The 20,970-nt window shown below is 43.6% G+C and overlaps 1 protein-coding gene across 2 annotated transcripts in view; it reads left to right on the top strand.

Annotated features, from left to right (window-relative positions):
• The first annotated feature begins 278 nt into the window (after positions 1 to 278).
• Positions 279 to 20,970, top strand: part of LOC308143120 (kinesin-like protein KIF13B) — a 40,072-nt gene continuing 19,380 nt past the window's right edge. For both annotated transcript variants that reach the window (XM_080513818.1, XM_080513817.1), the window contains exons 1-20: positions 279 to 420; positions 634 to 719; positions 2,569 to 2,656; positions 4,310 to 4,403; positions 10,737 to 10,749; positions 10,859 to 10,919; positions 12,414 to 12,506; positions 13,569 to 13,749; positions 14,718 to 14,805; positions 14,932 to 15,066; positions 16,021 to 16,133; positions 16,341 to 16,452; positions 17,117 to 17,329; positions 17,413 to 17,523; positions 18,095 to 18,229; positions 18,313 to 18,443; positions 18,730 to 18,816; positions 18,974 to 19,149; positions 20,174 to 20,357; positions 20,450 to 20,612. In XM_080513818.1, the coding sequence (XP_080369944.1) occupies positions 2,587 to 2,656; positions 4,310 to 4,403; positions 10,737 to 10,749; positions 10,859 to 10,919; positions 12,414 to 12,506; positions 13,569 to 13,749; positions 14,718 to 14,805; positions 14,932 to 15,066; positions 16,021 to 16,133; positions 16,341 to 16,452; positions 17,117 to 17,329; positions 17,413 to 17,523; positions 18,095 to 18,229; positions 18,313 to 18,443; positions 18,730 to 18,816; positions 18,974 to 19,149; positions 20,174 to 20,357; positions 20,450 to 20,612 (2,160 nt within the window). In that variant the 5' untranslated portion in view covers positions 279 to 420; positions 634 to 719; positions 2,569 to 2,586. The remainder of the gene's footprint in view (positions 421 to 633; positions 720 to 2,568; positions 2,657 to 4,309; positions 4,404 to 10,736; positions 10,750 to 10,858; positions 10,920 to 12,413; positions 12,507 to 13,568; positions 13,750 to 14,717; positions 14,806 to 14,931; positions 15,067 to 16,020; positions 16,134 to 16,340; positions 16,453 to 17,116; positions 17,330 to 17,412; positions 17,524 to 18,094; positions 18,230 to 18,312; positions 18,444 to 18,729; positions 18,817 to 18,973; positions 19,150 to 20,173; positions 20,358 to 20,449; positions 20,613 to 20,970) is intronic.

Below are 20,970 nucleotides of genomic sequence, written 5' to 3'. Positions count from 1 at the left end.
GTCGTCTTAGAATTTTAACTTTCAATTGAATTAATGGAATTAAAGTAATTTAATTCTTATTAGTCTTATTAGTCTTTAGTCTTATTTATGGGTTGGTGTTGTTATTTATTTTTTTATTTTTTTATCTTATTCATGTTTTCTCTCGAGTATTTTGAAAAACACACCTAATGTTGCAAATTTGTATCCAACCTGCCCAACTTGGCAACACCAGTCCCAGTTAAAGCGAAGGGACAGGCGCGTGCGCGTGAACTTGAGTCAGTGTGTGAGCGCGTGCCACAGCAGGAAGCTCGCGGCACTAAATCTGAGAGTAAATCCGCTGAGCTGCGGGTCAACATGTCTGCGTGACGGAAGCTCTGCGGGAACTTTCTGGACACGCAACAGGTGGAGGAGCCGCACGATGAGGAGCGCGCGGCCGTGCGGGTATCCAGAGCGTCTTTTCCAGGCGCACGCGGAGTGGAGGGGGGGTCACATTTATCTGCAGTCACTGAACATATCGTAACCCCCCCCCCCCCCCCCCCCCCCCGTGTGTGTGTGTGTGTGTGTGTGTGTGTGTGTGTGTGTGTGTGTGTGTGTGTGTGTGTGTGTGTGTGTGTGTGTGTGTGTGTGTGTGTGTGTGTGTGTGTGTGTTCCCAGCACTCGGTAGCTTTCTGCTGCTGCATGTTGAAGGTGTCTTCGGGAATCGGACGTGGAAACATTTACACACCTTTCCCCCCCTCACGGTAAGTTCTCCTCTCTGACCAGTGGACTCTGACACCGAGCCTCACACACGCAGTTGTTTCTTTCAGAAAGTTGTTCAAAGTTTTGTGAAATCGTGGGTTTTTTTTTTTTTAAAGGATAATTTTAGACCACTGACTTCCGACGGGACACCTCTGATGGTGCGTTCAGGGACGGCTGGGCAATATGCGGGCTATATCGGCGCTTTATCGCGATATGTCTATAGATGGTTTATTTTTTTATATTTTATGTGAGAAATGTTGCATTAAAGTTTAGATATATTACACCACATCAACGTCCACTACCTTTCTTACATAATGACATAATTAAACTATGAAGCAGAACTTCTGCACTTGCTGGACGAGAATAGATGGACAATAACAACAATGGCGGCCTCCTGAGTGTCATGACTCCCCAGTCCAAATTCTCCTGGGGCTTGCTCGTTTTTATAGTCGAGTCGCCCGTTATAGCATCCAACTTCTTGGTCTGCACATATGAATGCCATGTACTCGCCATTGTTTTCAAAACGTTGCCATGTAAACACGAAAACGCTAAAACAATGGGTTTTTACTTGAACCGTTGTTCAATAAACGGGGACTTAATCTACTTGGGAGTTTTTTTTTATTATAACTATTTATTAATATTATTTTTAGTTGATTTTCTGTGATTAGACATACTCAAACGCCAAAACAATATTGTTTGCGGAACTTGTCATAGACATCCTTGTGCTATAAATGAAATTAAAGCTGGGATCTTCTAGTTTCTAATGATTTATTTAGGAAGTGTGGGAGTAAAACCTAACGAGGTATAATGTAAAATATGAAAACATCTGGAATGACGGAGCTCAAGGGGTTAATTGTTTCTTCTCACCAATAAACGGATAGGAATTCCTCTTTCACACTATCTGATCTATTCAACACATGATTAGATGTTTCACACAATTAAACACAATAGCAACCTGTCAACACTGGGATGCCAACCTGTTAACAACACATTGAATTTATATTAGAATTATAACGGAAGGATGTTCACGAGTCTGCTATAAATGTTTTCCTTCACACTGTTCTGAACTCGCTGTGTGTTTGATGAAATGATAAACTTTATTTTACCCTACTGATGAACACAAAATTCAAAATGCAAACCGATGTGAACAGGACGGTTGTTTTTAAAACACATTTGAAACAGTACACTGGGCATTTAACTATCATGGCATGATCAGATCTTTTTGAAGATCACCCAAGTTCTGGAGTTTGGTTCGGTTTGGAGGGACGCCACATTAATGTGAAAGAATTATAAAAACTCTTATCTCGTCAAAGAATCTCTTGAAACTGCAGATCGACGTGTGATGGAAAAAAACAAGGCTATAGCAACCAATAATCACCATAATCGAAAGTGTAGGTTGGTTTGTACCTTTAATGAATGGATTACATCCACCTTTCCTATTTTAATAGGTAAACTGCACAAAACGTGAAATTAAAGACTTACTTTAAGATATGCAGTTTTATTGGTGTATCATTACATTATTGTCTGCAGGTATTACGTTTTGAAAATATATTTTTTGTGCTTCTTCAATAATAATAATAATAAGTTATTGATATGATAATGGATCAAATGTCAACTTATTGGTTTTATTACATTTAAAAGGGGCATCATTTTGACATTATTGGCAGGTATTATGTTTTTTGACATTCGCTGCATCATTGATTTGGTATGAATTAAATGAAAGATCACTGTTATTTACGTGAACATTTAGATGCTCGAGTGGCCTGTGTTTACCTCGAATCTTATCTTTCATGCCGCGTTTCCCTGACACTGTGCAGTCCTTGTTTTTGTCGTGTCCTTTGGTTTATCCAGCGGAGGTCCGGCGCCGCCATGGACGACGCGAGCCTGAGTGACTCCAACGTGAAGGTCGCCGTGCGCGTACGGCCCATGAACAGGAGAGGTGAGCGCTGCGACTGGAAAAACGGGCTTCGCTCGGAGCGTCGGCGCTAATCCACGCAGCTTTATCTGCGTCTCGCTTCTCACCCGACGACTATCAGCTTTTCCAGGCAGCCTATCGCTGTTGACGTTGGCTTTCTTTGTTTGTTTCAGAGTTAAGAGGCCTTGTTTTCCCTCAGTCGTTGAAAGTTCAGGAGGTTAAGGAAACCTGAGAGAAACGTGTGTAGCTTTTGAAGATGGTGCACCGCTTTATTTGCGTTTAACTGGAACAAGAAGAAACAAAACAGTGAAATTACCATTATAAGAACTGCCCCCCCCCCCAAAAAAAAAAAATCTTTTGTGGTACAAATCACACAGGAGCTTCCCAATGGTTTCCATGGTAAGACTCAATAAAATCTCATTAGCTTTCAGCCAGGGGCCTCTCACAGGCATGCTGCGGTCTTAAAAAGGTCACAATACAACAATAAATGTGCTTTTGTTTGTTGCGATGTTGCAGTTAAAAGCGATCATTCTTGACTTGGACGTGGAATTTGTTGGTTTTCAACCAGATTCTTGAAGAAAACATTGAATCCAAGCTTCGGGCCTTATTTGTCAGGTCTCTTTCTTTACTGTTTTTGCAGAGTTTTGTTGGTGCTGTGGCCAGTTGGATATCTAGAAAGGCTCGTCGGCTCAAAGTCGGGATTCAAACAAGTCATTGCAAGTTCTTTTTACCAACTGTAAAAGTACATGGAGATACATATAGACAGATAACCAAGCAAGTTGGTCATCTGTCTATATGTATCTCCATGTACATCACATTGTCAGTGTTTATAGTGTATTGTTCTCGGTGCGCATGTGTGTGTGGTTTCTTTATGTAAACAACCGATGGCGGCAGCTCATGGCCTGGCATGAAAACTCCATAGCTTTCGGTGTTTCTGCCTTTTCCGTTTTCATTTTCAAAAACGTGCCTCGTGAATATGAAACTTTGCCAAAACGAAGTAGCAAAAACGTTCAGTTCCAATATTGTATAAATGGGGCTTTATAGATTGTTGGAGCCCATCAGATCTGACTTACAGCTGAAACACAGAGGAGCGTCATTAATAAAGCTCATGCATGATTTGGGACTGCAGGACAAGCGTGCATGCAAACTCCACTCCAAATAAGAATCCACATTAGATTTTAGAAAGACTCTGTCGTTTTTCCACAATGCAAGGCCATGTTTGAGAAATGTCCTGTATGTAGGACATTGACATGTTTAACCTGCCATCTGCCACCTCTGCAGTCTCAAATCATTAATTAGACGGTGTGCATCACCTTCCGCTCACTCTCCCTCGCCAAAGCCTCGCCCACCAAAACCCGCCCTGCGTGTCTTCCCCGGGGCAGATTCCTGCTCCAGCAGGGAGCTTTTCTCCGTCTGTCTCCGCCTCCGTAACCTTCGCCGCAGGTAGGAATGGGGAAGAGAAGGTGTGACCCTGGTTCTCCCTGGCTGGCTGTAAACCAGTCGTAATGTTTGCTCAGGCAGGTCCTGGATGAATCACCATCAATAAACCTTCATCCGGCCTGCTTGTGCCGCGATACCGTCAGCGCGGGGAAAGTTACGGCCGGTCCACAGGGTGTCGTAGTGTCCGCGCCATATACTCTACATCCTTTGTCATCTAATCATCACTTTTATTTCCAGAGAAAGACCTCAAGACAAAATGTGTGGTGGAGATGGAGGGAAACCAGACGGTCCTGAATCCAGCCGTCGCCAACACAAGCAAAGGAGACCCCCGGTAACATGCGCACATCTTTACGGTTATTCATTAACTCATTTATCAGAGTCTAAAACGAAATCATCAACCGTTCCACCCTCACGGTGTAAATCCAACTCATTGTTTAGAACACTGATGATGCTATTCAGCCTTTTTTTTTTTAACACGTGCAAAAGTGTTTTAATGAACTAAAATTTTTTTTACTAAATTTAATGAAAGCTTTTCTGAAGGCTAGAAGTCTGAGACGTTACAGGTTGGAGAAACTGTATGAATGCATCCATGAACTCTGTAAATAAAACTGTGACTTTATACTTATGAACACAAAGATTTGTACAGGAGACACTGTGGCAGAGCTGGTTTACAAAGGGCTGCCAAAACAATAAAACACTTAAAATCACATGTGCACTGCTGTTACAGAGTACAAACGAGTCATTCCACTGAAAACTTGAGCTTCAGAACAATTTATTTTCCCCGACTCGCATAACTAATGTCATTCTTCTCTTCACACAACCTACAAACACGGTGAAGCCTGATCCAAGGGTTATTAAAAGAGAGTTTGACAAATAAAAAGCACTTCTTTTAATGAAAACTGGACATTTTTATGTATATACACACAGTTACTCATCCATTAGCATTGCCGCCGGTGCCACATGATATCCGGCGAACATGCAGTGGTGTTCTTGACGATCAATATAATGTGCAGGACAGAGAAACAAGGACAGGATGTTCATGTTCTTCCTTTACATCAGTTGTAACACACTTTGAGACCACAAACAATCACATCTGATACGATACGGCTCCATCTGATTGGCCAAATATGTTGCTCTTGCTATATATTGTATCAAAATACTCCAGAAATAATTAGTCATGTATTGCATCATACAGTCATATATAAGGGCCCCAGGCTCCTCGGCCTGTTCCTGCCTCGCTGGTTCACTTCCAGCCATCGTGCATCATCCTCACTGCTATTAAGTTAGTTAGGATTCAGCATTTTAAAGCGGCTTGTTGATCAGCAAGTTCACTGTGAGCACCAGATGTTTGATCAGCTGCAAGAACTCGGCATAACCCCAGGAGCTAAATATTAAATATTACATTATTATATAACCCCACCCCCTCCTCTTATTAGAGCAATTTCCGGGGGGGGGGGGATGAAAAACTGGTCCTATATACTTGGATCAATACAGTAGGTAACAAACTAGAAACATACCGTGTAGTAGTACTTTACAGTTTAGTCATGTATAGTACACATGCTTATACTGATACATTGGCAATATCTTGTGCAGCCATATTCAATAGGTCAGACATTATTCAAAGTCCTCTTGTGTCCCGAGTCCCCCTGCAGCACATTCTGGTTTGTTCAATACACAGAGGCCTGGAGACTGCAGCTTTTCCCTCCACGGCAAAACAACATTCCCTTTTTTTTTTTTTTCCCCTAAATGTCAAGTTGTCATTTCCTCGTTACAACTGGCAAAGTCACTTTTTTCAGCGGATAAGTGCCGCCTGAGGTGAATCCACTTCTCTGCAGTGTCGGTACCCTTATTTATGTGCGCTGGCTCCAGCCTTTCCACCGCCCTCGGCGGGACCGTTTAGCACAATATACACCTGATAATTTGACAAATTAGGACCTTTTGATTGTCACTGAAGACCGAGATAAACATGTTTTCATTGATTCGGTCTTCAGGGAGCACTGGTGGATAGTTGGCTTTTCTCTCTCTCTCTCTCTCGCTCGCTCTCTCTCTATTTCATTGTATGTTTGACAGGCTTGCGGCATGCCAGGAGTGCATACAGTATTTCCAGTATTTCCCAGGTTAATCCCCTCAGGGCTCCCCGACTGGAAGGTTTCTCCACTCTAACCAGTTTTCTTGGGACAGGTTCAGATCGAACCCACACCCCACCCTTCCTCCCTCCTCCTCACTCTCTTTACAAAGGGTGTGTCTGTTCCAGCTCGCTCAGGTACGCACTCCCACGTCCGACGTAATGCATCACGCTCCTAATCCGTGACCTGGGAATTTGTAGAATCCAGTGAATCACTCTATAAAGTTAACGTTAAGCAGACGCTTCAGTGGCAAAATGTATCCCAGTTGTGGGGGAAACTGACAATATCTGCGAGACTTTCTTGCTTCGTGCTGCTGACAGCGCGGGTGTGAGGCTCGTCTCGCCGCCTCCAGCTGATCAGTGAGTCAAAGTAGCGCCGAGATGTTCCCTGGAGGTCCGGGCCACGGCTCAGGTTTCTCCGCTCAGTAATAACCCCCGAGGGCAATCCCCCGGCAGACATGACAGAATGAATCCCCGTCTTTGTCCAAACACACCACGCTCGCATTTCAGAGTTATTTGATGCATTGCTGTGTGTGTGTGTGTGTGTGTGTGTGTGTGTGTGTGTGTGTATCATCTGCCCTGACATGCTTCAGCAGTGTGTTCCACCTTTCGGGCTCGAACAGGTTTTACAGGCTCAAAGCAGCACAGACAAGATAAACCTTTTTTTTTTTGTGTGTGTGTAATTTGCAAGCGCCTGTTTCTGTGCCGAGGCGCTCACCTCCCCGACACACCGTATTGTTTTATGAGCCAAATGTGTTTGTTGTGCTGAGTCAGCGGGCTGCCTGGCGGGTTTAACAGAGTCGCCGCCTGTCCTCGGGGGGTGTTAATATGTTACTGCGCCCCCGGTAGCTGCCTGCAGGACTGCAGCAGAGGCTGTCAGAGCTTCAAGATGGTCGAATGTAATGGCGCCCTGTCCGTACTTCCATAGCTTTGCAGGGCTACAAGAACAAACAGGCCCTGATCTTAGTTTATGTATGTTTTTAGAAGGGCTGTGCTCGCTAACTAATACACTGAAGTGGGCTTGTGGGTATGAAATTATGGGGCTAACAGTAAATGGTCCACAGTGGTGCATTGGATTAGTCTTGACCATGATGTTGTGGCAGGAAGTTTATCCAATGTCAAAAGTTGCCAAGTTTAGGTGATAAGTTGCAAACCTTTGCTGGGCAGCAGTCACTTCTACGATATTTGTGATTTCATAACTTCAAACAATCAACAGTAGCAGTGTAAGAAAAGAATATGCCTAGTTATTAAATGCAGTGGGATGAAATTTTACCGTTTGAAAATATATTTGTTTAAAAAAAAAAAGAAAAGGTTTTGTTTTGTTTAAGTTTTGGGCCTTGCACATCTTGTATTACCAGTTTCTACCATCAGATGGTGTAGTGAGGCATGCTAACGTCTCATTAAAATAGAAACGCCTAAATATATGTAGGCGTTGATTGAATGAATATGCTTTTTGTTTTTGTTTTTTATTTTGGTGGTCAGATTTCACCATGTCGTTGATCTTTCCATTTGAGTCTTTAGTCCATTTTGCAAAACAAAAAGTACGGCTTGACACAAATGGCTTATTTCACTGTATTTATTTATTTATTTTTCTACTAAGGCGGTCGGTTTATTTTAAGCCCCAGTGTACAAAGAAGTGAGGTGGAAATTGGGCCATTTTCCAAAACTAATCTCAGACTTGGTGGTGACATCGGCCTCTGCTGACTCCTCCTGTATCTCCTCTGCTGACTCCTTGGAGGCTCTGCCACTTATCTGAGGAATGTCCTGTCCAGCCTAGGAGAGGACAGGACTTCTCTTTCACGGACTGGACGAGCCTCACATAGGGAGGCCTTGTTCCATTAGAGTGTGTGTGTGTGTGTGCCGGTGTGTGACACTCCCACATTTGATATGTTTCAGAATTACTTTTCTCGCAGACATTTTTAACTCTCTTGGTATCCACATGTATGCAGCCACTAGTTTCTACGTTTTGTAAGACATTTTTGAAATTCTTTTGAAAATGCGGTGCCGTATTTACTGTATTTCTGAGACTATAAGTCGCATTTATCAACTTGTGATTCCTGAAAAGGAAAAAAAAAAAAAAAAACACATGTATTGTCCAGATGTAACTGCCCTGTTGTTAATCCTGGTCCAGCAGCCACTCCAACTGGTGTCACGCAGGGAAAATCACACCTTTCTATCACCGCTCCGTCACTGGTGTCAGAGGCCAGCATAATAAACTCCTCTCCACCAGATTGCCAACTGAGATGTTGTTTTCATGTCGATGGTGTGTGGCTGACCTCATCCACACTCACATTTTATGGCAGAATTATTCCTTGTCACTTGGTGGTGTAGTGGTTTGCTATGTCTTTCATTGCAAAGCGTAGAAATCGGTGAAAAGATCCATTCAACTGTCAGTCTTCTGAGTTGAGCACAAAGTGAAGTCATTAGTTGCATTTTCGGGTGCAAGAAAATCCAAAGAGGAAAATATATGGATCAATCGTATTTATGGTGTGCATTTCACTGTATTTTGCACCCGCTTCCTCCTCTGGTGGCAAATCTTCTTGACCTTGAGATTCCAATTCTCAAAACTTCCTCAAAGGTAAACTGTGACTATGTTTACCTCAAGTAAAAAAAAAAAAAAATACTGCACACCAAGCTATCACTGCGAGTCGAGTTGTAATGAAATTTGACGTCCACTGCCTGGAATGCAGCGACGTGTTCGGTGGCCAATGCATGCGAGTGTGTTTTAAAGCAATCTGCTAAGAATGCAGATATTTGGGCCGGGCCGGCGTCTCGGGGAAACACCAGGAGGCTCTTAATGCCACTCAAGGTCACATTCCCCACTCGATTCAAAAGGAGCCAAAGCGGATTAGTCACCTTGACAGTTTTGTAAGCTTTGCCCCGATTTTAAACGCCTCTCTCTCTCTCTCCGTATCCTTGAAGCCCCTCCTGACTTTGACCCGGAGCCCGGTCAGGCTGCGCCGGCTCTGCAGACGGGTTTGTGTCTGAGGTTTCTACAGAACAATTACTGAACATTAAGTGCCTGTGCAGAGGCGGCAGGTCACAGCTCCGACACGTCACTTTTCATGCATTTTAATCAGTCAGCTCTTATCCAGAGAGATATGCGGCCTTGTAAGACTACAGTCAGCCTTCCAGCAAAGTGTGGACAGATAATAGATGAGACGTGGAGAAAAAGCCAAACAGCAGCAGCCTTTAGTAGGAAACTGTAAGGAGCTTATATTTCTGCGGGAAATGCACGTGGCCAACCTCATTGATTCTCAAACTGTGGTAAACGAACTAACTGCTATGTAAACTCCCTGTCGTGGTAGGTGCAGACATTTTTACTTTTTCAAAAGATAAAATAGTCAATTATCTGATATTATCAAAATGTTCAAATTTAGGATTACCGTATTTCGTGGACTATAAGTTGCTCCCCAGTAGAAGTAATTTTTAGTTTAAATTCTGCAGAGTAGATTTTTCTTTTTGGCAACATTCAGTTGCCAATTGTACTATCAGTCAAATATGTTTGTGTTATTTTATTTCTTTCTTGTCATATTTTCATTTCCGGTGGTACTGTAGCAGCATTCTGTTGTCATACAGTGACACCTTGTGGTCCCAGATATACCAATATGTTTCAGATATGATTTGCTTCCTAATAATGGTCACATGAAGAGTCAAACACAGTATATAATACAGATATTTGTATTTTGTATTATATTAAAGTATTATCTTTTATCAAGTAAAAAGATTGTTTTGACTATTGTCCCTTGCTGGGATGTAACGGTAAATATATGTGACTTTTATTGTATTTTCTTGACTGTAAGCCATGTTTTTTTTTGTTTTTAATTGTTGTTTCAGCTTCAGAAGCATCTAAAATATATGGTACATACATCTCTGACCACTAGATGTCACTGTACGACAACAGAAAGCTGCTACCGTATCACAGACAAAACCCCATTATTGCTGTATCTGACTGTCAAAGCAAGAAAAATATCCCCACAAAGACAATCTACAAAGCACATTTTAAAGTACAAACTTATAAAATGTGCATCAGATACAACTAACCTTGGTAAATGTGAAACACTTAATCCCGCTGATGAAGTGTCACCACTGTGGGTCCCTGAGTGTCAGAAATGCATAAAACTTCACACACACACGCACGTGGTGGATCTACAGTCTTGTGACTGACGGGTCAATGGGTGGAAACTCGTCACGCTGACATGGAGGGGGAAAGCAAGAGTAATAACCATGGCTTCCTGTCTCTTAACAGCTGGACATGTTCCAGGTGTGAGTGTCCACTGTGTAGACGTGAGGTGACAGCTCTGCTGACTCGGCTCTCCGCTGACGTCGTGTGAATAATAAAAAGGCGACACCGTGACCTTTTGTCTCTGCTGTCACTACAAAAAAAAAAGAAAAAAAAAAGCCTTGGCTTTGTTCTGAATTCTTGAAAAGTGCGTCTCTGCAAATGTCAGGAGAGTTAATGCAAAATATAAATCTCACAAGGATGTTGATTTAAAGACTAATGCTGATGTTTTGATGTCTTCTTTCTTGTGTCCCCAGGAATCAGCCGAAGGTGAGCATAACGTCCACGTTTGACATCGTTTCATGGGTCTGTGGCTCATGGAGACGTATTTGTGGTTTTTTTTTAACGTAAACTCTCGCGACTTGTTTGTCCTCCTCAGGTTTTTGCTTATGACTACTGTTTCTGGTCCATAGACGACTCAGAGAAAGACAAGTTTGCAGGTCAGTCTCCCTTCTTTTTCCTCTGGGGTGTTGTAGCTCTGCTTCTAGCGCCGTGTAACTTCATCAGCCGCTGAGTCATTTTGTTAAACTTATCCCCTGACACAGTGTTTCCTCATATTGGGAACTATTTATGGAGTCGAAGAAAGGGGCTTTTGAGGCGAGCTGCACATTGTTTACCTCTAAAGTTGCTCTGCGGTCCACATTATTACTGAAATAAAGAGCAAAACCATCTGACTGCAGGCTCCTGAACAGTGAGTGTAGATTTATGTTTTACTACTCTTGTCAGGAATGTCTGAATAAATGAAAATAAATGGATTTTTATAACAATAGTTCACCAGGTTCTCATTTTCCAGCTTGATAGATTGATAGGTTTTCCTGTTCATGCAGACTAAGTAATATGAATGAGTTACGACTATAACAAATCATTGCTCAGAAATATTATGAAAAATGTTACAAGAATCACAACAAAAACACCATGTAGCAACCAATAACTTGACAATAAGCAAATGTTCTAGAATGAATGAATATGGTGAAGAAAACTGCACAAAAGCTGCAGGAAATGCAGTTATTACATTTTGAAAATGTTTTTTTTTTTTTAAATGCCACATTAGTCATGCAATGCATTCTTGCAATATTGTCATAATGGTATTAAGATCATGAAAATATCCTCCTAAACTATTGGCAAGTTATTATATTATCAGTTTTATTACATCGAAAAAAGCCAAAATCATGACATTATTATCAGGTATCATTATGTATTATTACATAAATAAATACATGTATGATTCAGTTCTTTGTTCTAGGTTGAAGCAGGATACTTGATATTCTGCTTTGTTTTGTGGTCTTGCGCAGTATAATGAAAAAAAACAAATCTGCTCTCACTAATCAAAATAATGACGTAGTTTTTAAATAACAATAAAAAATATTCCATCAACGGCTGATTGTGAGGTCTTTAGATAATGGTCCTTGACATTGTAATTTATGGTGAGAGTGGAGGAGAAAGTAGTGGAGGAGAGGCCGGGAAAAGGAGGGAGGAAGGTCTGCAGAGACCAGACCGAATAGACGAGTGTAACTTGGAGGGAAAGATGAAGGGAGTGAAGGTGGATGAGTTGAAGAAGCTCCGGTCAAAAACCCAGAACAAGGAACAGAGGAGATGCAGTGATTTGTGACGGAAGGAGAGCAGCAGGAGAGAAGGTGGGTGACATGGTCGCGAGGATGTTTGGTTTGGAGACGAAGGCTGAGATGGAGATGTTGATGATTTCCACGTGGAGCCGCCAGGCAGGAGCAGAGGAAGACCTCCGAGGAGAAGCACGGGGAGACGTGGATGTTGGTGAAACACAGTAGAGGAGAAAATGAATGAAAATGGTCATTCTTGATTTGCAGATGTTTAATATCCTTTCCTTTTTTATTGTGCGAGTCAGTTTGTTTCCGTTCAGCTTTGTAACAAAGTGTTTCTCAGCCTGTCAAAGTGTCGTACTCTTTGATCTTATGCAGGTCAGGATGTGGTGTTCCAGTGCCTCGGGGAGAGTCTGCTGGATAACGCCTTCCTGGGCTACAACGCCTGCATCTTCGCCTACGGACAGACGGGTAACATGAACATAACAATGAAGCCTTGAGGCTTTAACTGCACTTTGTTGATGGAGCCTTTTTATTTAGCTGTCTGATTACCGGTTCTCTCCCACCCATTCACATTGTTACCTAAAGAGATGAAGGATGAAACTTTTACAGTAACAAAGGAGGGAAAAAATGGTAATTTCCTTGTACAATATGCTAATGTACTTGCACATTAATTAAACACTGGTGGTTTGTCTGGATATACAGAGCTTTTAAAATATTCATCAGAAAATATGCAGCCTAACAAAACAACAAGTTATGGATGGATCTGTGGAAAGTAACTAAATACACAGACATGATGCAACATCATATCACAATCATATCGTCGCCACAGACTCCTGCTGTTGAATCCCATTCAGCTTATGTGCAGTTCTTCAAATCAGCTTTAAATTGGATTTTTTCTTTATTTTTTTTGTTATACCAGGAAATTATGTGTTGAAATTGTGACGAACCTTAAACTGACTCTCATTGAAAACATGGCAGACAGTGATCATATCCAGAGCCCCTGAATCTAAATTATCTGTTTGTTTGTTTTTTTTTTATCATTTAAGTGATGCATCGGGACATTTTCTGTATAAAGAGTTCTTATCAGTGAACGCTCTGGTGTATATTTTGTCCTCGTTTCACCCGAGTCACCTCGTGCACTGTAACAACATCTGCTCACATCTTTAGACTTCAAAAACGTGTCTCCACATTTAATTACCTTTTTTTTTTTTGCATCTTGTGTGGCTAATTCACCAACGTCTCATCTTCTCATCTCATTCTGGCAGGTTAATCCAGCTGTAATGAATGTGCCCAAAAGCTTTGCAGATAGATCTGTTTGTTTACAATTTGTGTATTTATTTTTTTTCCCCCCTCATCCTAAACAATTAGCAGCGCTCTCCAGACCCGGATTATTTTCCTTTTCCACAAACTCTCAGAGCATAGAAAGCAGCATTTTATTAGTTTATTCATTTTCAAAGTTGATTTATAAACTATTAACCCTCCCTGCAGCTGCTCATTGAGATGTGTGTCGTCTTGTTGATGAACATGCAGGTTCTGGGAAGTCGTACACCATGATGGGCTCAGCGGAGCAGCCCGGGCTGATCCCTCGCCTCTGCAGCGCTCTCTTCAGCCGGGCGGTGCAGGAGGCCCGCGAGGGCGAGAGCTTCACCGTGGAGGTCTCCTACATGGAGATTTATAACGAGAAAGTCCGAGATCTGCTCGACCCCAAAGGGTGAGGCACACTCGCCCACGCTTTGGGGCCACCGCCTTCCATCACGGTGGGAACTTCGCTTCTCTTTTCATTGTTTTTCCAAGAAGCTTGAACGATCGAACTTCACTTTACGCTGGAGGTTGTTTTCATATTCGTCTGGCAGTTCCTCTTGCCTCACTAACAAATGATTGTAAAGCATCACGACTGAGACCTTTACATGTTGCGATCGCACTTCACTCGCCACCAAAAGTCATTGATTCAAATGGATTTTTTACTATTTTATTGGTGCATAAAGTGTGTGCAGGCTCGGCATGGTTCCAAGAGTTTATCATCACATCCTGCCTTTTTTAGATCACATGTCAGCTCAGATTATCGACCAATCAATCAATCAATCAAGTCTGTAATAAAATGTGTGTTTCAGTGAAATTATTAACAGTTTTACCCTCCATTTCTGTTCAAATCACTGTCGGAAAAGCTACCCCAGAACTCCCAGACACCACACTGCACCAATTTGCAATCAAGTATTATTTTATCATTTTGTTTTCGCTTGTAGAAACCAGTCTGTCTGGGTATTGCATTACTGAAACAGCATTAGAAATGGATTGAAAGAGTTTTTGAACAGTTTGTTCATGAAAATTTGCTTTTTAAAATGTCTTTATTACAATATTTTCATGTTGTTACTTTACTGACCGATATTACCGCGGGTTTTTACAACGTAGGAGAAAGTTCTTCTTAAAATGTGTGTTTGAAAAAAAAGCTATCTATTACTGCTTATTTATTTTTCATATAAGTTTTGCTGCTGCTGCTCTTTAGCGCCCCCTCCGAGGGAAGTCCTGTCGTGCACTTTTAAAATCGACAGTAATCGCATTTTTGCTGTGCTTTTACACCGAGATGAGGCGACATGGTGAAGGGGCGAGGTTGGAACGAGGGAAATTTGTTGAGGAATCGGGGAGCACATGTGGAATAACCTCGTGTTTATTTTCCCGCAGAAGTCGACAGGCGCTCAGAGTGAGGGAGCACAAAGTCTTCGGCCCTTACGTGGACGGTCTGTCCCGCCTGGCTGTGGCCAGCTACAAGGTAACACAAACACCAAGCTACAAAGTGTATCTCTGCCTCTTTATTGCCTTGTGCCGCCGGGAGGGAGCGATAGAAGAATGTAATAAAGACGGATATGGACTGTGTGTGTGTGTGTGCTCACGACAGGACATTGAGTCTCTGATGTCGGAGGGGAATAAATCTCGGACGGTTGCAGCCACCAACATGAACGAGGAGAGCAGCAGATCGCACGCCGTGTTCAACGTCATTCTCACACACACACTCATGGACCTGCAGTCTGGGGTACCGCCATTTCCTCCTCTTGCTTTATGAAGTAATAAACCCAGATTCCAACAACAGAGCCCATGAACCACTTATGTCTTCATTTAAAGAAACGGTGGCAAAGTCGTTCCAAGTAACATCAGTCACTGTGAAATGTGCCATTAATATCTTTATCTCTATTTATACATCCAGAATATCAAGGCTATAAAGTACAGTCATGTACAGATGAGTATTTTTTTTCCACCCAAGAAATAGTATTTTCTGCAATAATAAGAACACAAATATACAACTATGAAGACACAGGGGGGAAAAAACCTATAAGATCAACAGATCGATTTGTTTTTAAATTGAAATGTTGCCTCGAGAGAATTAAATCAATAACTTGCCAACAAGCACACGTAACACCCTAGAATTAATATAATTTAATCTTCCATTTGAAATTACTTGTAAAGCCTGTTTGAAACTGTGAGATAAGTCTTGTCATTTCTTGGTTTATGCTAAAGCCTGAGTAACTACTGTATCTTAACACTGTCAAATAACTATCTTGCCTGATGTTGGCCATTGCTGGCGCCTGAGTAACTATCTTGTGTGTTGCTAGTCTTTGCTGGATTAATACAATTTTTTCTGCTTTTTCTGTTCGCTGCAAACCGATTAAAACTGTTTGATATAATAGCTTTGATCTTGCCTGATTGGATGCTCCTGCAAAGATAGGACACACAAGGGGAAATCATAGCATCTGATCTCAAATCTGATAACAAGATGGAAGGAAGAAAAGAAAAATGTGTTTTATCCTAAAGGATATGGTGTGAAAAATTGTTCACAAAAGTTCTTCAACTATAAAAACAATGCTGTCAAATATGATGGCGAGTAAAAGTTTGTATTAGGAGCAAATGCCATGGGGCAGGAAGTTTTATTGTTTTATCTGTGAAAGAAGGGCTGGTGTGTTGATGTGTTTGGATCCTGTGTGTGCGCCAGACGAGCGGGGAGAAGGTGAGCAAACTGAGCCTGGTGGATCTCGCTGGAAGTGAGCGGGCGGCGAAGACCGGAGCCGCCGGGGAGAGGCTGAAGGAAGGCAGCAACATCAACAAGTGAGTTAATGGAAGAAAAGGGGGGGGAGCCCTCACAGCGTGCCAATAAAGGCCTGTGACACCGTGTTTTTGTTTCCAGGTCCTAAATGAAGCGAGTCAATAGTATTCCTCAAAGGAAATCTCATTCTCACTGCCTACTGATGCCTGCACACTTGTTTGCACTTGCTGCTTTTCAACCGGACTTATTTTCTCCTCCCCTCCCCTCAGGTCACTCAGCACTCTGGGTTTAGTTATTTCAGCCTTGGCTGACCAGGGAGCAGGAAAGTACAAGAGCAAGTTTGTTCCCTACAGAGACTCTGTGCTCACCTGGCTGCTCAAGGTACCAAGGAAAACACACCGACATGGCACAAAAGTGTGGAAATGTGGCATTTTCTTGGATTATTTCTGGATTAATCCCTTAACACGTGTCGTGAATGAGCATGAAACGAGCAGAGGTGGAGTCCATATCCCACTACTGCGCATACAACGATAATATTAGAAGCACTTTGTCAAGTGAAAACAATTGAATAATATTCTAATGTGTATTAATTTCTGTTAAAATTGTGTAAAATTTGCAAGCGACATGCATTTGTGGGATGGGCAGCAGGAAACGATAACGGTTTGTTCTGCTCATTCTACAAATGCGTGTGTGAAAACGGTTCTATGCAACAGTTTCAGACTCATTATTGTTGGTGTTTCCTCTCGGTTGTTTCTGTGTTTCTGCACTGTGAACTTGGTGTAGCAGCGTCATCGCAGTAAAACAAATTGTTTTCTGCCTCTGTGCTTTACGTTTTTAAGGCTTGGCCGATCATTTCCATTAGTTCTGCTCAGTTAGAAAAAAGACTCTTTCCACCAGCTTGTGTGGTGTTTAAATTAGTGTTTATTTCAGCTGCAGATCGCATTTTAATCACGTGGATGTTTTCTGTCCTCCTCGTAAATCCTCCTGTCGGGCATTTGGTTTTTTTCTGTTTTGAAAGAAAACTGGTTCCCATGACCCCTTGCAGGACAGCCTCGGGGGGAACAGCCGCACCGCCATGATCGCCACCGTCAGCCCGGCCGCCGACAACTACGACGAGACGCTGTCCACGCTGCGCTACGCCGACCGCGCCAAGAGCATCGTCAACCACGCCGTGGTGAACGAAGACCCCAATGCCAGGATCATCCGCGAGCTGCGGGAGGAGGTGGAGAAGCTGAGGGAGCAGCTGAACGAGGCCGAGGTGAGGACCCCTGTGTGTGTGTGTGTGTGTGTGTGTGTGTCTGTGTGTGTGTGAGAGTGTAACACAGCGACTGTTGCTCTCAGTCTATGAAGGGCAACGAGCTGAAGGAGCGGCTGGAGGAGTCGGAGAAACTGATCCAAGAGATGACCGTCACCTGGGAGGAGAAGCTGAGGAAGACGGAGGCCGTCGCACAGGTGACTGGAGTTGTTTTCACACTTGATCGTCACCTCACCCGGCCGGTTCAGAGTCGGTGTGAATGCAGTGAATCGGCATTATAAGAGCAGGCTCAAATAGAAATACACAATGCCAGTGTGAACCCTGCCAAAACTGGTTAAACGCAGTGGCAAGAGTGATCTTCTGACAGCAGACCTCGGTGATTATGTCACCTATGTGATGACATCACTGGGGGAGAGGGGGTACAGATCATCTCTATACTAGTACAATACATACAAACAAATACAGTGTGTCCTCCATCGCTCCAGCTGTCATTCAGGCCTCATCCACAAAAGCAGAAGGACTGCAGGTTACCGTATTTCCCAGACTATAAGTCACTCTTATTCTTGTGACTTGAATTTATATATATTATGTTATATATTATGCATACTCATGCATACTCATGCATACATAAATTTCTATCTCACATGTTTCATTCAGTGTGACGTGTGGAGGTTTTACTTACTCTTTTCTCAGTTTTTTTTTTTTTTTTAAGGTTTTCCTGAAAGCTACAGAACCGAAAAAGACTTGTGCTTGTGTTGTTCTATTCAGGAGCGTCAGAGGCAGCTGGAGAGTTTGGGAATTTCCCTGCAGTCGTCCGGCATCCGAGTGGTGGACGACAAGTGTTTCCTGGTCAACCTGAACGCTGACCCCGCCCTCAACGAGCTGCTGGTCTACTACCTGAAGGCAAGCGCGCGTGCACGTCAGAGCGACGTCGGCGTCGCAGTCGACGGGAGCGCTCACGCACAGGCTCTCACTTTCCCTTCCAGGATCACACGCGCGTCGGCTCGGCCAAGTCTCAGGACATCCAGCTGTGCGGCATGGCCATCCAGGCCGAGCACTGCGTCATCGACGTCACGGAGAACAGCGGCGTGGTGCTCACGCCTCACCGCAACGCTCGGTACGAAATACTTAATTATCACCACGTAGCAAATGTAAAAACAAGTACAGCTCGAGCTACAAGTACCATGCATGTGGAGTGAAAGTGTCGCATGCAACATGTGCACAAAGAGTTGTTTTCAGTGTGACCCCTGCAATGAAAAAGCTTTATTTTTGCCACCAATTTTCTCCGTCGTGCAATGTGATTTATGGTATTTCCTGTGAAGATAATGTTAAGTTTGACAGTTTTTCCTTATTGTTTTCTTGTGTGTGTTTCTTATTGTTGCTCGTCTTCATCGCCCTCGCAGGACGTGTGTGAACGGCTCCACGGTGACCAGCCCGGTGCAGCTGCATCACGGTGACAGGATCCTGTGGGGAAATAACCACTTCTTCAGGTCTGATCATCGGTTTTGATTCCTCCCAGCATCCCTTCTTCTTCTTCTTCTTCTTCTTCTTCTTCTTCTTCTTCTTCTTCTTCTTCTCTGCCATTTGTTCACGCCTCTTCCAATCCTCCTCTTCTGCTTCCTCCCGCTCCCTCGCCTCCCTCTCCAGGATCAGCCTGCCCAGGCATATGGCCCCGGATGAGGGCGCGGCGGCGATGAAGACGTGCCTGAGCAGCGACCGGCTGGAGGTGGACCTGGACGCCTGCAGCGACGTGTCCAGCGAGCTGAGCTTCGGCTACGAGTTCGCTCAGGAGGAGGTGATGATGAAAGGCATGGGCACCAACGGTGAGTTTACTGAAATTCCTCAGTCTGCACAAACAATACAAACAACCGACATCCAGAGGGTAAAACCTGCCCTGACGGGGCCTGCATGTTCTCCCTGTGGGATCGACTCCAGCCTGTGACTCCAGTCTGGGTACAGAGGACTGAAAAAGGCAGCATTCAAACTCTCAATAGACTTATCTTCTTTTCTTTTTTTTCTTTAAAGAAAAGCAAACAGATTTAGATCAGGCACAGTGAAATGACCCAGCCTGCCTCATGTCAGTTTATCGTGGAAATAATGTTTAGATTTCAAGTCAGCATAATCTAAAAATACCAGGCAGAAGGGAGTGGGCAATCTGCAGACACAGTGAATTATGGGAGAGTTTTACTTTTCTCTTCAGGCTGCGGCATCACGCCAGACATGAACGGGAGGAGGTAAAGATCCAGCAGAGTTTCTATTAGTGATTCGAGGGGAAATAAGTGGTATCAATGAGGAAGGTGACATTCTGGACATTTAGTAATTGAGCTTGCATGCACGTCTAAAACCAGGTCCAATAAATCCATGCACGCCCAGGGACAACATGCAAACTCTGCACAGAAAGACCCAGATTGAAATCAGGAAAAGTTATATCTAATAAAACTAACCACTTCTCCACTGGGCTGTTTTCTGGAGAAATTAGCTGTGTCGAGGTTAATTTACACACACACACACACACACACACACACGTCACCTCTCGGTTTTCAAATTTGGATTGGATTTTTTTTTTTTTTTTTGTGAGATGACAGATTTATCAGGAGCTCAAGTGATCCGTCACGTTCCTCTAAACAGGTTGCACAAATATTTAAAGCCCAAATGATCCCACTGTGTGTCCACACTTTCAGTATTTACAATATATGTGTGAGGATTAGCGTGCGGCATGCAGACTCTGCCAGAATGGAAATGCTGTGGTAAATATTGGACGGCGAGAGTGTTTCCAGCGTCTCCGAGGGGAGCTGTGATGAGAAGTCCTGATTTAGCTGGTCCGAGCCACCCTCTCTCCTCTGGCAGACCCCCTGCAGTCGGTGCTGCAGACCCTGGAGAGGCAGTACGAGGAGGAGAAGCGCTGCGCCCTGGAGCGCCAGCGGCTGATGTACGAGCAGGAGCTGCAGCAGCTCCGCCAGCGCCTCACCCCCGAGAAGCCGTCCTCTGCAGCCGTTTCCCACAAACCCATGCGGCGCTGGAGCGAAGACAGGTGACGTGCCCCCACCACCACCATGTGATGGGCAAGTCTCCGTTTCTGAGCTCAAGGACATTTAAGTGAACTGTCGTGTGTTTGTGCTGCAGGGAGGCCATGATCACACGCAGCCTGCTGCGCCTCAGGGAGCAGATCCTGAAGGCCCAGCTGTGGGCCAGCGAGGCCAGCTTCATCGCGGAGTCGCTCAACAAGAGGACCGAGTACCTGGTCACTCTGCAGATACCCGCCGCTAACCTGGACGCCAACAGGAAGGTAGAGCGTGCCAAGCATGTGCTGCTTCAAACAAAAAAAACCTCCAGAAATCCAAGTGGAGTCGCCCAAAATGTAGTTCAGAAACCTTCTGGACACGATTTCCTCCCACGGCCCCTTTTAGAAATACCTCCACCCACCCTTAGAAACACACACTTTGAACTTCATATTACTAAATGTCTGATACGTATAGCAGAACTAGTAATAAACACATCAGACAATGTTTAAAAAGTGCATCATATCTTATAGTTTTTGCATTGTAACGTTGAAACGTCAGAAAATGTCAACATTCAGCGATTTCAAGATCCATTCATCCATCTTCTATGCCGTTTTATCTTGTGCAGGGTTGGGGGGTCAATTC

The sequence above is a fragment of the Blennius ocellaris genome, assembly GCF_963422515.1.
Source record: "Blennius ocellaris genome assembly, chromosome: 18".
Taxonomy (NCBI): domain Eukaryota; kingdom Metazoa; phylum Chordata; class Actinopteri; order Blenniiformes; family Blenniidae; genus Blennius; species Blennius ocellaris.
Note: the sequence above shows the minus strand (reverse complement) of the source record. Positions and strands in the feature narration are given on the sequence as shown.